At 41.7% G+C, this 14,528-nt stretch overlaps 1 protein-coding gene across 1 annotated transcript in view; it reads right to left on the bottom strand.

Moving 5' to 3' along the window:
- Positions 1-14,528, bottom strand: part of RXFP2 (relaxin family peptide receptor 2) — a 199,275-nt gene that overhangs the window by 20,181 nt on the left and 164,566 nt on the right. Inside the window, exons 6-11 of the mRNA XM_069972085.1 lie at positions 14,333-14,404; positions 14,068-14,139; positions 6,745-6,816; positions 3,846-3,917; positions 2,109-2,180; positions 775-846 (exon numbers count right to left, since the gene is read on the bottom strand). Of these exons, the coding sequence (XP_069828186.1) occupies positions 775-846; positions 2,109-2,180; positions 3,846-3,917; positions 6,745-6,816; positions 14,068-14,139; positions 14,333-14,404 (432 nt within the window). The remainder of the gene's footprint in view (positions 1-774; positions 847-2,108; positions 2,181-3,845; positions 3,918-6,744; positions 6,817-14,067; positions 14,140-14,332; positions 14,405-14,528) is intronic.

Below are 14,528 nucleotides of genomic sequence, written 5' to 3'. Positions count from 1 at the left end.
CAAAATTCCTTATGGCTCATTAGAGATATAGGATTCAGTGCAACCTAATTTCTTTTAAGGATATGAACACCTTAGCATTGACTTACAATTTTTTTTAAATTCCATTGCCTCCTAAAAGCAAAAATAAGCAACCTACTTAATGAAAAAAAAACCTACTTCATGAAAAAATCATTACTATTTTGTTGCTGTGGAGTCTGTGCAACCCATCTTATTGCTACGCTGCTGAATCTTGATCAGAGTGGACAGCACATTGCTTCTAGCTTTTTTTTTTTCTACCTGATCTTCTTATCTCTCCCCTCATAGTGGCTCAATGTTAGAAATACCATCAAGGAGGGGGCAGACATGAATAAGAGGGTGGAGAGGAAAAGCATCCAAGTCTTCAGAGAAGGCAGATCACACTTAATGTGAGAGGTACATGAACAGGCAATGCAAATGTGGATGTGTATCAGTAAAGCAAATGAAGCGGAATCCCACCTGCTTCAGTGTCAGATCGCATCTCTATGGGAGGGCTCATATGCTTCCTTTCACCTTCGCTCTCTGTTCAAAGAATTGACATGTCAATTCTTTAAGCAGAGAGCAGAGGCGCGTGAGCCCTCTCATAGAGATGCAGCCTGACACTGAAGCAGGAGGGATTCCGCTCCATTTGCTCAATGTGAACATACCCTAAGCGGTAAGCTCATTTCCTGGATGGATTTCTTACGCTTCTTTTTTTTTTTATAACAATAAAAGGTTTAAGATTTTTATAAATTAATTGAAATGCAGAGATGGTCTTACATTTCTGCTAAACTCCTCAATGATGAAAAGATGTTTTCTTTCACCAATCTAATTCTGTTTCCACGAAGAAACCTGGAAAAAAAAGTAAAGTATAAGATGGATATCAAAAATATATAGTAAATTCACTGACATTGCTATCTATCTATCTATCTATCTATCTATCTATCTATCTATCTATCTATCTATCTATCGGGGAATTTTTTTTAACAAACATGGTGTAAAGTGAAACTGGCTCAGTTGCCCCTAGCAACCAATCAGATTCCACCTTTCATTTTCCAAAGAGTCTGTAAGGAATGAAAAGTGGAATCTGATTGGTTGCTAGGGGCAACTGAGCCAGTTTCACTTTACACCATGTTTGATAAATCTCCCCCTGTATGTCTAAATTACATTAATTCATATTTAAAATAATACACAAAAGTATTCAATATTTTACAATTTACCTTTGTATGTTCCATTGAAATCAATGGAAAATTGACTGGCAGTGCACAAACTGTATAGAATACTGGAATGCAATTTCTTGGTTATATGGGGAAGCTTTATTCTTGATCTTGTGTCTATAGTTTTCTGTAGTCTTTGTCATTGTCTCATTACCATCTTCTTTTTGGCATATTTATTCTGCATTTGTACCATTTTAGGCACAATTTTCACTGTGCCTTGAAAAGTGCACCAAATTCATCTGACGTGTTGTCTGCAATGGCAGGGCTTCAAACTGGCATTGTTCAGCAGGATAATGATCAATCACACACAGCAAAGGGCTTCCCAGGAACGTCTCCACCAGATTGTAACACTTCCTTGTCCTGAACATCACCAGGTCGCCAATTGAGCATTTATAGAACCAGTTGGGGACAGCAGTTTCTGCAGCCTATGAATGTGCAGGGTCTAGAGGCCCAGCTGTAACATCATGGGCAAATGTGCTGCAGGATGCCATACAGAACCTGTATCTTCCATGCCCAACTGTATCTCATCCTATATCCAGGCTACAAGTGCCAACAAGAGCCATCTTTTACTTGTTCAATTTTCACCAATAAACTTCTCCATTCTCTAATTTTATAATCACATATATGTCATCATTGCATTCACACAAAGTTTAATTTGAGTCCAACAATTCCTTCTTGGTGTGTTATTTTTGGCAGTGAGAGTATTTCATTACCTGTTACGTTTTAGCTATTTTAATTGCATAACATTCATGCCAGATTTGGCCTGAATATGAGTGTGCAACTGAACATAAAGTGATGCCTGTGCATAATATATATATATATATATATATATATATATATATATATACATATAGCAAAAAGAAAAATTGCATAATAATGATAGTGGAAAGCACTTACAGGACAGTGAGCTCATCACATGTGGCAAAGCTTGAATTGCTCAGTGACCTAATACTATTCCCTTCAAAATCCCTGCACATAAAGAAAAAACAAACAAAAAAATCAGTTAAACCCCTAATATTTAACTGATTTTCATTAAATGTAATTTGGTCACAGTTGTAGCATCATGTCTAGAGAAAGGGAACATGTAGTCAGAAAATGAATTAATGAATAATGTTTTTGCATTAAACATATTTTTGGTGTTTTTTTTTCCCTTTCTAATTTTCAATCCTACTATCTATTTTATATATAAATTCCTCTCAAGGGGACAGACAATAATAATAATAATAATAATAATAATAATAATAACAACAAAAACAACAGACTCTGTCAATTGTTGGCTATGTCAATGAGTCTTGCCATAAAGCATGTCACTAAGTGCTGTTTAAGATAGTTCCAACCAAATTGTGGGTCAGGTTGGTAGCCTTGGCGCAGGAGTAATGGGCAATCCTGATGTATAATATGGAATTTATTAATAAAATATAGTAAAATTCATGAGTGGACTACAGCAACGCGTTCGATGCGAGGTTGAGAAAGATGCCGCTACATCGTTGAAACGCGTCGCTCTAGTCCACTCATGTATTTTACTATATTTTATGAATAAATTCCATTTTATACATCGTGATTGCCTGTTACTCCTGCGCCAAGGCTATCGACCTAATCCACAATTTGGTTGGTACTCTCTGCAAGGTTTGAATTACTTCATGACGGAAAGGGATTATCTAGATCACCAGCCTGGCTGCTGTATTTTGATGTACCTCAACATGTGAACAATAGTGTTGTGCCTATTTCATTAGCACAACCTGCTCGGGTTAGTTTGATGTGTTGGCTATTACTCCCGCTAGCGTTTGCACTACTACACTATATAGCGACCCTGTTGTTTGTGTTTGTGTAAGTACTGCTAAAAACAGCTCAAAAGTAAACACAAAGTACAAGTAAAAAAAATTATAATCAGAAAATGGAAACAGATTAGAATGAAAGATACTAAAAGAAGTTTTAGTATCTGACTCTTAGCAGCTCAAGAAAACCTACATTCCCTTTAATGTAAAGTATCACTCATATGATTAAGAATGCGAGAGTGGTACCTTATAATGTTCTTTTCTTGCTGACAATATAATACTTTATAATAGTTCTGTGCCTGTTGTAATAAAAATAAACACTCTATATACTGACATCCTGGAGCCTGTGCTTATGAATAGGATAGGACTTAAAGGGTTACTCCAGCGGGGGGCACTTTTTTGCTGAGATCGGGGAGGAGGTGGCCAAGAGAAAAGACGTCCACTCACCTCCCCGGTTCCAGCGGCGGGTCCCGCATCGCGGCGCTCCAGTGCCCGATTCCCGCCCGATTCCAGGTGTCTGACGCGGGCCCGAGACTCAGTGAAGGAGGCGGGATCTGAGCGGACTTGAAACGGATCCCGCCTCCTTCGCTGACTGGCTGAGCGGACCTGAGACGTCACGCCGCTGGAAACAGGGAGGTGAGTGGACGTCTTTTCCCTCGGCCACCTCCTCCCCAAGCCCAGCAAAAAAGTGCCCCCCCCTGCTGGAGTACCCCTTTAATTGACGTTTGTAATGAATTGTATTGTTCACTTTTGAATTCCTTTATCAATTAACTGAATATACTGAATACTGCACATGAAATAATACAGTTTTTCTGCATGAATACATTTTATTATAGCGGGAAATTGTAATATAACTTACATCCAGTTAATGAATGGCATCTGGGCACATAACTTTTGGGGAAGAGCTTCTAGTGAGTTATTTATCATTGACCTACAAACATGAAGCCAACAATTTAACCTCGATAACAGCATATTCCATAACATAAACATGATCGATTACTAAAACAATAAGTTACTTGGATTCTATCAATGTATTATAATAATTTTAGGGAGCTGCGCATCATTGGAAGTCAGCAAAGTAAGAAAGTGAATGGGTCTAGAAGATCACACAGAAGTGGAGCGTGGAAATGGAAAGTGTTTTTTTCATTTTCTTTATTTAATACAATATTGTATACCTATACAGAGACAACTGAACCTCCTTGAATAGTAAACATACAAAAATACTTTATTTCATAAAAAGGCACATACAATTAAGAAGAGTCATAACAAACAGTGAACTGCGACTGAGAAAATACATTAAAAACAACGGAAAACATACAAATGAGGGGTGCTGCTATCAGGCAAAATAGAGATGATGAGGGAAAAGAAAGGACTACAAATCAATGGTATAGTACCATAAAAAGAGGCCCTAAACCAGCTCTATCACAAGATAACCATATAAAATGTTATACTTTACCCAAGTGGATTCAATATGCCAGCCAGACAGCTGCCCCCACCCCAACGCACGTTTCGGCAAACAACCTTTTTCAAGGGGTTCACCCCTTATGACTCTTCTTAATTGTATGTGCCTTTTTATGAAATAAAGTATTTTTGTATGTTTACTATTCAAGGAGGTTCAGTTGTCTCTGTATAGGTATATGGTTTGTAACTAGAGCCCATCAATATTATTTCAACACAACATCCTCCACTCCTAGAATAGCGCATATGTGCTCCAGTGTGGGGGAGATCTGCTATACATGTATACATGTATACTGTATACATTAATACAATATTGGTTTACCACGTGCGAAGGTCTTTCTGCAGATCCCCACACTTTTCTACATCTCCTACCACAGACTTTAAGGGAATCTGTTAGCTTTAATGCATGTTCCAAACTGCTGACACTAGTATAAGGCTGTTAGGACAAGGAGACACATGGCACCTTTCATATATCCAACTGTGATTCCAGAATGTAGAAAAATTCTTTTTTTTTTTTACAGTGAAAAGAGTCAAAGAGGCGTTCCCAAACTCAGTGCAGTAAGCTGTAAAACCTCCTTGCTCCCCCTCCCATACCTGATCCTGCTTGGGCTTCCAGGTGTTAATTGAAAAGGTGTTTGCACTTCAGGAGCTCAAGAAAGCCTCTTTGGCTCTTTGTACTATAGAATAAAAACATTTTTTTACATTATGGAGTCACAAGATAGTAAGGGGGAAATGTATCAGAGAATTTGTGCCTATTTTTTGGTGAATAGTTGTTTTTTTCACCCATTTTTGGTCTAAGTTCTAATTATGAACCAGTATTGCACAGGCGAGTATTCGCCCAAAAATTTGCGTAATCCGTGATATAAACCCAATTTATCATTTGCAACTTTTTAAGAAGTCGCAAAAACTGGTGCAGGCCTACGTCTGGTCACTACCAGGTGAATTTTTTTTAGACTTTTTACTTAGACGTATTTACTATGACAGTGCGACATTTCCATAAGTCACAAACAATAATTTGGAACAACAACAACAAAAAAATAATCTACTTCCCAATAGTCGGACACAATAGACTCCCAAGTAAATGTACCCCTTATGTGTTTCCTGGCCCAAACAGCTATCTAATAGAGTTTGAGCATGCTCAGGTACATCTGAACCCGAGCGTGTAACATTTGATTAGCGGTGGCTGTTGAAGTTGGACATAGCCCTAGGGAGTCCTGGAACCCATGGATACAGTAAGAGACTGTATCATGTATAGGCTGTATTCATGTTTTCTGGGACTCCCTAGGGCTGCATCCAACTTCAGCAGCCACTGCTAATCAAATGCTTCATGCTTGAGTTTGGATGAACCTGAGTGTGCATGAAGTTTGCCCAAGTCTACTATCTAACACTGTCAGCAGTTCGGAATATGAATTGTAGCTGTCAGATTCTCTTTAAAATAAACACACACGCTATTCGTCCTTGCTCCTTTATTATGAAGCTCCAGTACCTGCTGTCTGGATCTCTAGGTTAGGGGACGTGACATCACAGGCCTGCTCCTCCAATTAGTGCCTTAGCCAAGTTAGCTGAGTGGGCCTGTGATGTCACTTCCTTACACCAGGAAGCGCTGTACAGCAAGGACTGGAGCTCTAAGATACTGGAGGCTTTGTACGTTTTCTTTAAAGGAGAGGTAAGGTGAAAATTGTTATAAAAGTATTGTATCGCCCCCCCAAAAGTTATACAAATCACCAATATACACTTATTATGGGAAATGCACATACAGTTCTTTTTTCCCTGCACTTACTACTGCATCAAGGCTTCACTTCCTGGATAACATGGTGATGTCACTTCCTGGATAACATGGTGATGTCACGACCCGACTCCCAGAGCTGTGGCTGCTGGAGAGGATGATGGCAGGGGCACACTGAGGGACCCAGGGCACTGGAGGGACACTGAGCATCCCTCTGCCATTATCCTCTCCAGCAGCCACAGCGCGGACAGCTCTGGGAGTCAGATCGTGACATCACCATGTTATCCAGGAAGTGAAGCCTTGATGCAGTAGTAAGTGCAGGGAAAAAAGCACTTTATAAGCATTTCCCGTAATAAGTGTATATTGGTGATTTGCAAAAATTTTGGGGGGCAATACAATACTTTAATAAAAATTTTCACCGGACTTCTCCTTTAATTACTACCTCCCTGAATACATATTTACTTATACCACAGTTAATCATCAAAGTTGCGATGCAGTAATCCTAGGATTTTACAGTGATTTACGAGCATCACTTCTTGCAGCAGACCTTGTGCCTTATGTTTGTAATACTTACAAGAAAAATAGTGACTTCAGCCCAGTGAATAACTCCTGTGTAATTTGCACAATAGGATTTTCATCTAGAATCCTGTATGTAAAGAAAAAATACTGGCTAATGTATAGATCACTTATATTTAGGAACAACAAAATATATCAAGAATTCTCTCTTGTGTCAGCAGAGGTCCTAATTAGAGTTTAGCGAACTTCAAGCACAGTGTATCCATATTTTCCAGGACTCCCTAGGGCTGCATCCAACATGCACAACGACCGCTAATACAATTCCGCACGCACAGTATCGGATAAACTCTAATCAAAAAGATTTTGAGCGTACAGTTGTACTAAAGCCACATAAGTTTGTATGTTTCTCAAGAAAAATATGGCGAGTAGAGATGAGCACGACCCGAGCATGATCGAGTCCGATTGTCCGGCATTTGAATACCAGTGGCTAAAGAAACACGCGGGTCAAGTTGTGCTCATCTCTAATGGCGAGCAATGGTTTTATATCTGTAAACTCTTTGTTCTCTGTTACTTAGACCCTGTGAATAGACAAGCAACAAATTACTAAAAGCAATAACTACAAAATAGGCGATAATAAGGTTCTTTTCACCAAAGTATTTGGCTTTACACTATCCTGTTCCATGATTCTTTTCTGAGTGATGAGGTCATCATTTTGCTTCACTTAAGGTATGTATATGTTGCAGTGAAATGATAGAATCCAGGGATTTGATCAAAACGCTAGGGATTTGATCAAATCCCGGGAAATGATGAAATTAATGCGCCGTTTCATCATTTCCCTAGGGATTTGATCAAATGCCTGACCCCTTTCAGGGAAATGATGGAATGAATGATTGAGGAGTCGCCCAGCTCAACGTTTGGCGGCGGAGGCGGACGAGGGAGCAGAGTGGCACGCCTCCCCGGCAGGTGTATGGCGGCGGGGGGCGGAGAAGAACTCTCGGCAGGCATATGACGGTGGAGGCGGACAGGGGGAGCAGACCGGCACACCTCCCAGGCAGGCATATGGCGCCAGGGCAGATGGGGGAGCGGAGAGGCATGCCTCCCCGTCAGGCATATGGCGGTGGGGCGGACGGGAACGGGGGCGGACGGGGAGCAGAGCGGCACACCTCCTGGCAGGCATACAGCATTTGGATAGACAGGGAGCAGAGAGGTGGCAGAGGCGGCCGGGAAGCAGAGCGAACAGGCCAGGGGTAGCAGAGAGCAGTGGCGTAGCGACCGCGGTCGCGAGGCCCCCCCTTACCACTGCACTGCCCGCCTCCCACTCCCTCTTGTGACCGCAAGCAATGTTTTGCTTGCGATCACAAGAGGCAGGGGCCCCCGGCTGTCTTGCGGCCCCCAGGGAGCTCTGTGTGCGGCGGGGGGGGGGGGAAGTACTTCCAGCGCAGGGAGCATCGCGTTAAGCTCCGCCCCCTCCGCGCTAAGCCCTGCCTCCCGCAGGGAGAAGCCCGCCAGCGTGTGACCTGGGGGCTACAGAAATCATGCAGGTGAGTATAGATTTTTTTGTTTTTAAGGGGATGATGGGGGTGTAGTGGTATGATGATGATGATGGAACTAGAGAATGATGAGGGATGTAGTGGTATGATGATGATGGAACAAGAGGATGATGGGGGTGTAGTGGTATGATGATGATGGAACAAGAGGATGATGGGGGTGTAGTAGTATGATGATGATGATGGAACAAGAGGAAGATGAGGGGTGTAGTGGTATGATGATGATGATGATGAAGGAACAAGAGGATGATGGGGTGTAGTGGTATGATGATGATGATGGAACAAGAGGATGATGAGGGGTGTAGTGGTATGATGATGATGGAACAAGAGGATGATGGGGGTGTAGTGGTATGATGATGATGGAACAAGAGGATGATGAGGGGTGTAGTGGTATGATGATGATGGAACGAGGATGATGGGGATGTAGTGGTATGATGATGGAACAAGAGGATGATGAGGGGTGTAGTGGTATGATGATGATGGAACGAGGATGATGGGGATGTAGTGGTATGATGATGGAACAAGAGGATGATGAGGGGTGTAGTGGTATGATGATGGAACAAGAGGATGATGAGGGGTGTAGTGGTATTATGATGATGGAACAAGAGGATGATGGGGGTGTAGTGGTATGATGATGATGGAACAAGAGGATGATGAGGGGTGTAGTGGTATGATGATGATGGAACGAGGATGATGGGGATGTAGTGGTATGATGATGGAACAAGAGGATGATGAGGGGTGTAGTGGTATGATGATGATGGAACGAGGATGATGGGGATGTAGTGGTATGATGATGGAACAAGAGGATGATGAGGGGTGTAGTGGTATTATGATGATGGAACAAGAGGATGATGGGAATATAGTGGTATGATGATGATGGAACAAGAGGATGATGGGGGGTGTAGTGGTATGATGATGGAACAAGAGGATGATGAGGGGTGTAGTGGTATGATGATGATGGAACAAGAGGATGATGAGGGGTGTAGTGGTATGATGGAACAAGAAGATGATGAGGGGTGTAGTGGTATGATGATGGAACAAGAGGATGATGAGGGGTGTAGTGGTATGATGATGAAGGAACAAGAGGATGATGAGGATGTAGTGGTATGATGATGATGGAACAAGAGGATGATGGGTGTAGTGGTATGATGATGAAGGAACAAGAGGATTATGAAGGAACAAGAGGATGATGAGGGGTGTAGTGGTATGATGATGGAACAAGAAGATGATGAGGATGTAGTGGTATGATGATGATGATGATGGAACAAGAGGATGATGGGGGGTGTAGTGGTATGATGATGAAACAAGAGGATGATGAGGGGTGTAGTGGTATGATGATGATGGAACAAGAGGATGATGAGGATGTAGTGGTATGATGATGATGGAACAAGAGGATGATGGGGGGTGTAGTGGTATGATGATGAAACAAGAGGATGATGAGGGGTGTAGTGGTATGATGATGATGGAACAAGAGGATGATGAGGATGTAGTGGTATGATGATGATGGAACAAGAGGATGATGAGGGGTGTAGTGGTATGATGGAACAAGAAGATGATGAGGGGTGTAGTGGTATGATGATAGAACAAGAAGATGATGAGGATGTAGTGGTATGATGATGATGGAACAAGAGGATGATGGGGGGTGTAGTGGCATGATGATGAAACAAGAGGATGATGAGGGGTGTAGTGGTATGATGATGAAGGAACAAGAGGATGATGAGGATGTAGTGGTATGATGATGATGGAACAAGAGGATGATGGGTGTAGTGGTATGATGATGAAGGAACAAGAGGATTATGAAGGAACAAGAGGATGATGAGGGGTGTAGTGGTATGATGATGGAACAAGAAGATGATGAGGATGTAGTGGTATGATGATGATGATGGAACAAGAGGATGATGGGGGGTGTAGTGGTATGATGATGAAACAAGAGGATGATGAGGGGTGTAGTGGTATGATGATGATGGAACAAGAGGATGATGAGGATGTAGTGGTATGATGATGATGATGGAACAAGAGGATGATGAGGGGTGAAGTGGTATGATGATGAAAGGGCAGGAGGATGATGAGGGGTGTAGTGGTATGATGATGATGGAACAAGAGGATGATGAGGATGTATTGGTATGATGATGATGGAACAAGAGGATGATGAGGGGTGAAGTGGTATGATAATGAAAGGGCAGGAGGATGAAGGGGTAGTAGTATTATGGTGGAGGTGGTTGTAGTATGATGATGGAGGGGCAGGAGGATGAAAGGGGTAGTAGTATGATGATGGAGGGGCAGGAGGAGGGGACAACATGGGGGGCATCTGTAAGGGGGATAAAATGGGGGGCATCTATATGGTTGATAACATGGGGGCAATCTATATGGGGGATAACATGGGGGGCATCTATAATAGGGACAACACAGGGGGCCATATATAAGGGGGAAACATTGGGGGGCCATCTATAAGGTGGACTACACAGGGGGTGTATACAATAGGGGGATATGTACTATAAGGGAGTCACATAGAGTCAGGGCTACCCACTAAATGAGGGTGTAAAGGGGCCAATACAGATGTGCAGTTTGTAGAGAGATGAGGATGGTGTCAGTGTGAGGAGCCTAATATGTTTGTCTGGCAGATTCTGTGGATTCGTGGCTCCAAAAAGTTCTCATAATGGCCCTGGGCAGATGGAGAAGATGAAAAGGGAAGAACTCCGATCAGAGAAGACGTCCCCTGGGAGTCACCTGATATATTTGCACTGTAATGTATATGGTGTATAGAGCCTGTGTAGAGCTGGGGCCACCTCTATATGACTGGATGAGGTGATATTGGTCTATGTACAGAGGATTTTATTCAGTAGCAGCGGTTGTGTTAGTCAGTATGTGGTAAGGGGGGGGGGGCCCAAGTTGACCTCTTGCACCAGGGCCCAAGAGACATTAGCTACGCCCCTGGCAGAGAAGCGATATGGTAAGCGAATTCTATGTCGCAGGGGGAAATGATAGAGTTCGTTCCATCATTTCTCTGAAAGGGGTCAGTGATTTGATCAATTCCCTAGGGAAACGATTGAATGGCGCGGTCATTTCATCATTTCCCGAGATTTGATCAAATCCCTTAGTGATTTGATCAAATCCCTGATTCTATCATTTCACTGCAACATATACACATTCTATTAATATTGTCTGAACCTGTAGATTGTATAAGAACTGACTCTGCCTACCCTTTCCTGATGGCAGATATAGGGTAAAGAAACATAATACTCATTGATGCCAATCTGATGTTTCTCAAATCCAGCCCTCATGGCCACCAACAGATCATGTTTTGAGGATTTCCTTAGTATTTTCAAGTGATATAATTATACTTAGTGCATCATTTACTATCACAGGTGTTCTTTCTATGGGATATCCCGAAAACATGACTTGTTGGTGGGTCATGAGGACTGGAATTGAGAAGCATTGCCTTTACTTTGGTAAAATTGTTCAGTGTACTCTATCATCAAGTGTATGCAATGTAGTTACTGACAATTGCCCCATAGCCCTGATATCATGGTTAGAACGCTGGAAAGAATTAGGAAATATTCTTTGATAGGTGTAGCCCCACAAATGGGTCCTGGCCTCCAGGCCAGGCCCTGGAAGATATTCCTCAGCTGGAACTCACTTGTACACTCTTTCTCTGAAAACACTCTGACTAATCTCCTCCAAACTTGCTATACCTCAGCATAAATGCCCTCAGGGATCTAACTGATTGGCAAGAAGGAAGCATAAGACTAAGGAGCTGATCTGTGATAGGCCACAGGGATAGAGGAGAGAAAAGTGTGAGGTGCCCAGCTCAATGATTGAACACCATTTGCATAAAGTCAAAAATACATTAAATCAGTCACGTTAACAGTTAATCCTTTAGTTACTTTTCCCTACAGCTGTGCTTAGTGGTATAAAGTGTATAGTAACCCCATCCCAGAGCATAGACCCACATTAGTACCAACCTACAAATTCGCTGTACAGCAGTGGGACAGCTGCTCTGGAACACTGCAATAACCCCTTTCCTAATGCTCCCAAATGTACATGAAGGAAACTGAAAAGATATTGAGAACCTTCTCTATTCAGTGACATACAGTCAGAAGAGTATCGAGGGGACATTAGGGTTCCATAGAAGTCAAACAATTAATGAGCTGTAATACGCTGTAACATTTGTGTGAGACTATAAAGAGGATTCTTAGGTAGCGCCTTGGCTGCTTCTTTAATATGCCGGGAACATTGCTGCAGAATTAAAGGTTAACTTTGTGGGAAAGTTCGGATGGTAAATGTACATACAAATGTTCTTGCTTTGTAATATTAGGGAATGGCAATAATAAATTACAGAGCAAACTTGACTCTGAAGGTAAGTTTAGAAACACCTATAAGAGCATGTAAGGAAGGATGAAACATCCTTTGCACTTATGCTAGTGGCACTTCAATTTTTCACTGTATACTTCCTATTATGCGCAACATTGAATTTGAATTTTATGAGCAATTTAGCTTCCAGCATACTAATGATCTCTGATATAACGTTAATGTATGGTTATAGGTCTACTTAAGAGTAGAAGGTGTACTTTATGTGATCATTGCTTTCATTATAAAAAGTCTGCAGCATATTTGAAGAAAGTGGATCAGATGTTCTCTGTAGCTAAAGACTCATCAAAGGCGAATGGTGCTATTGTCTGCTGAGTGTAATGTAAGCAACATTGCATCTATAAGAGAACTTATGTTGAGGGAGGAGGGAAGGACAGTGAGGGAAATTTACCAAAACAAGTGCAAAGTGGAAGAGTTACCCAAAGTTACCACCAAAGTATTAACAAAATTGGAGGAAAAAAAACTGCAGTTCTGCTCCTATTAAGGAATTTTGCCCCTACATTGTTCACTTTGCAATAAAACTGATATGTTATCTTCTGTATTGTATTCTTTTTTGGAGGTCAGTGCTATACTTCTACAGAAGTCTTTTAATATATACCTGATGTAATATAGACAGTAATAAAAAGCCTATGCTTACCTCCCTGTGCTTCCCTGGTTTCTTCCTGCGGTGTCTCTAGTGTACCCTGCTGACCGTAGCCGCCTCCATTCTGAGACAAACTCATCTTGAGAGTGACAACCCGTTTAGCCAATCATTGGCTGCAGTGCTGTTCCAACTCAGCCAGTGATTGGCTGAGCTGGCTGTCACTTCTGAAACAAAGTCGTCTAAGGAGTGATCAGCTGGAGACACCAGAGACACCGCAGGAAGAAACTGTGGGGAGCACAGAGAGGTAAGCATTGGCTGTTTATTACTTTCTATATAACAGCAGGTATATATTAAAAGTTTTCCAATGGCGGATAACCCCTGTAAAGGGGTATCTTATTTGGACAAGTTATGCCCTATCCACAGTATTTATAGGAAAGGGCATGATCATTTATGCTCCACAGATAACCGATAGCTTTCGTCTATCATTATTCTCCCCTAGCTCCATAGAGAATGAATTAAGCAGTGGCGTATATGTGCACATCACCTCTCTATTCAGTAGAGATTTCAGGGTCCCTGTTCTGGATTTTGAGGCAGTCCGACCTCCACCTGATCTTAGTTATGCTCTATCCTGTGGATATGGCATAAATGGTCCAGATGGGAATACCACTGAAAACTTCACTTAAAGGGATACTCCCTCTTATAGGCGGCAGTGAAGAGCAAGCTACTTTGCAAATATTATTCTCGTGGAGCATTATAAGGTTGTCATTATTGGCATTATCTTATATCTGAAAATTTGCATTGGTAGTGCCCAGTCATTCATAACATCTCGAATCAAATTCTGAAGAAAGAGCGTGTTAAACAATCAAATGCATGCAATACTCACAGCCATCGTAACTCATGTAAGTGGCTGAAAACCCCTTGATGCAAGTATATGATGCAGTTGTTACTAAGATATCTAGAATATAAAAAAATAAGAATGTTTAAAAAGACATCAAAAAGAAAAAGGTCAATAATTTAACAAATGAACAATTTAGTCAGATTCAGGCTCCATAGCAATCAAGCACGTACAGTAGAATGGTAGAATGAGCACAGTTCTGTTAATATAAAGCATTTCTGCAATAAATTCAGCGATAAAAGTTCTTACTCACAGTTTCTGGAGCTGATATAAACCAAAAAAAGCTGTCTGTGATATATTCTCCAGACAGTTGTTCTGGAGAAACCTATAAGGAAACAAAAGAAAAGACATAAAAGTTTAAAATAATAAACAAATACCCCCCCATGCCTTTGTTGTGTCACTCCTGAGTCCCGAAGATGGCCATTGGTTGCCACCTTCAGCTGGAAACT

Source organism: Dendropsophus ebraccatus, chromosome 5, assembly GCF_027789765.1.
Source record: "Dendropsophus ebraccatus isolate aDenEbr1 chromosome 5, aDenEbr1.pat, whole genome shotgun sequence".
Classification (NCBI taxonomy): Eukaryota; Metazoa; Chordata; class Amphibia; order Anura; family Hylidae; genus Dendropsophus; species Dendropsophus ebraccatus.
Note: the sequence above shows the minus strand (reverse complement) of the source record. Positions and strands in the feature narration are given on the sequence as shown.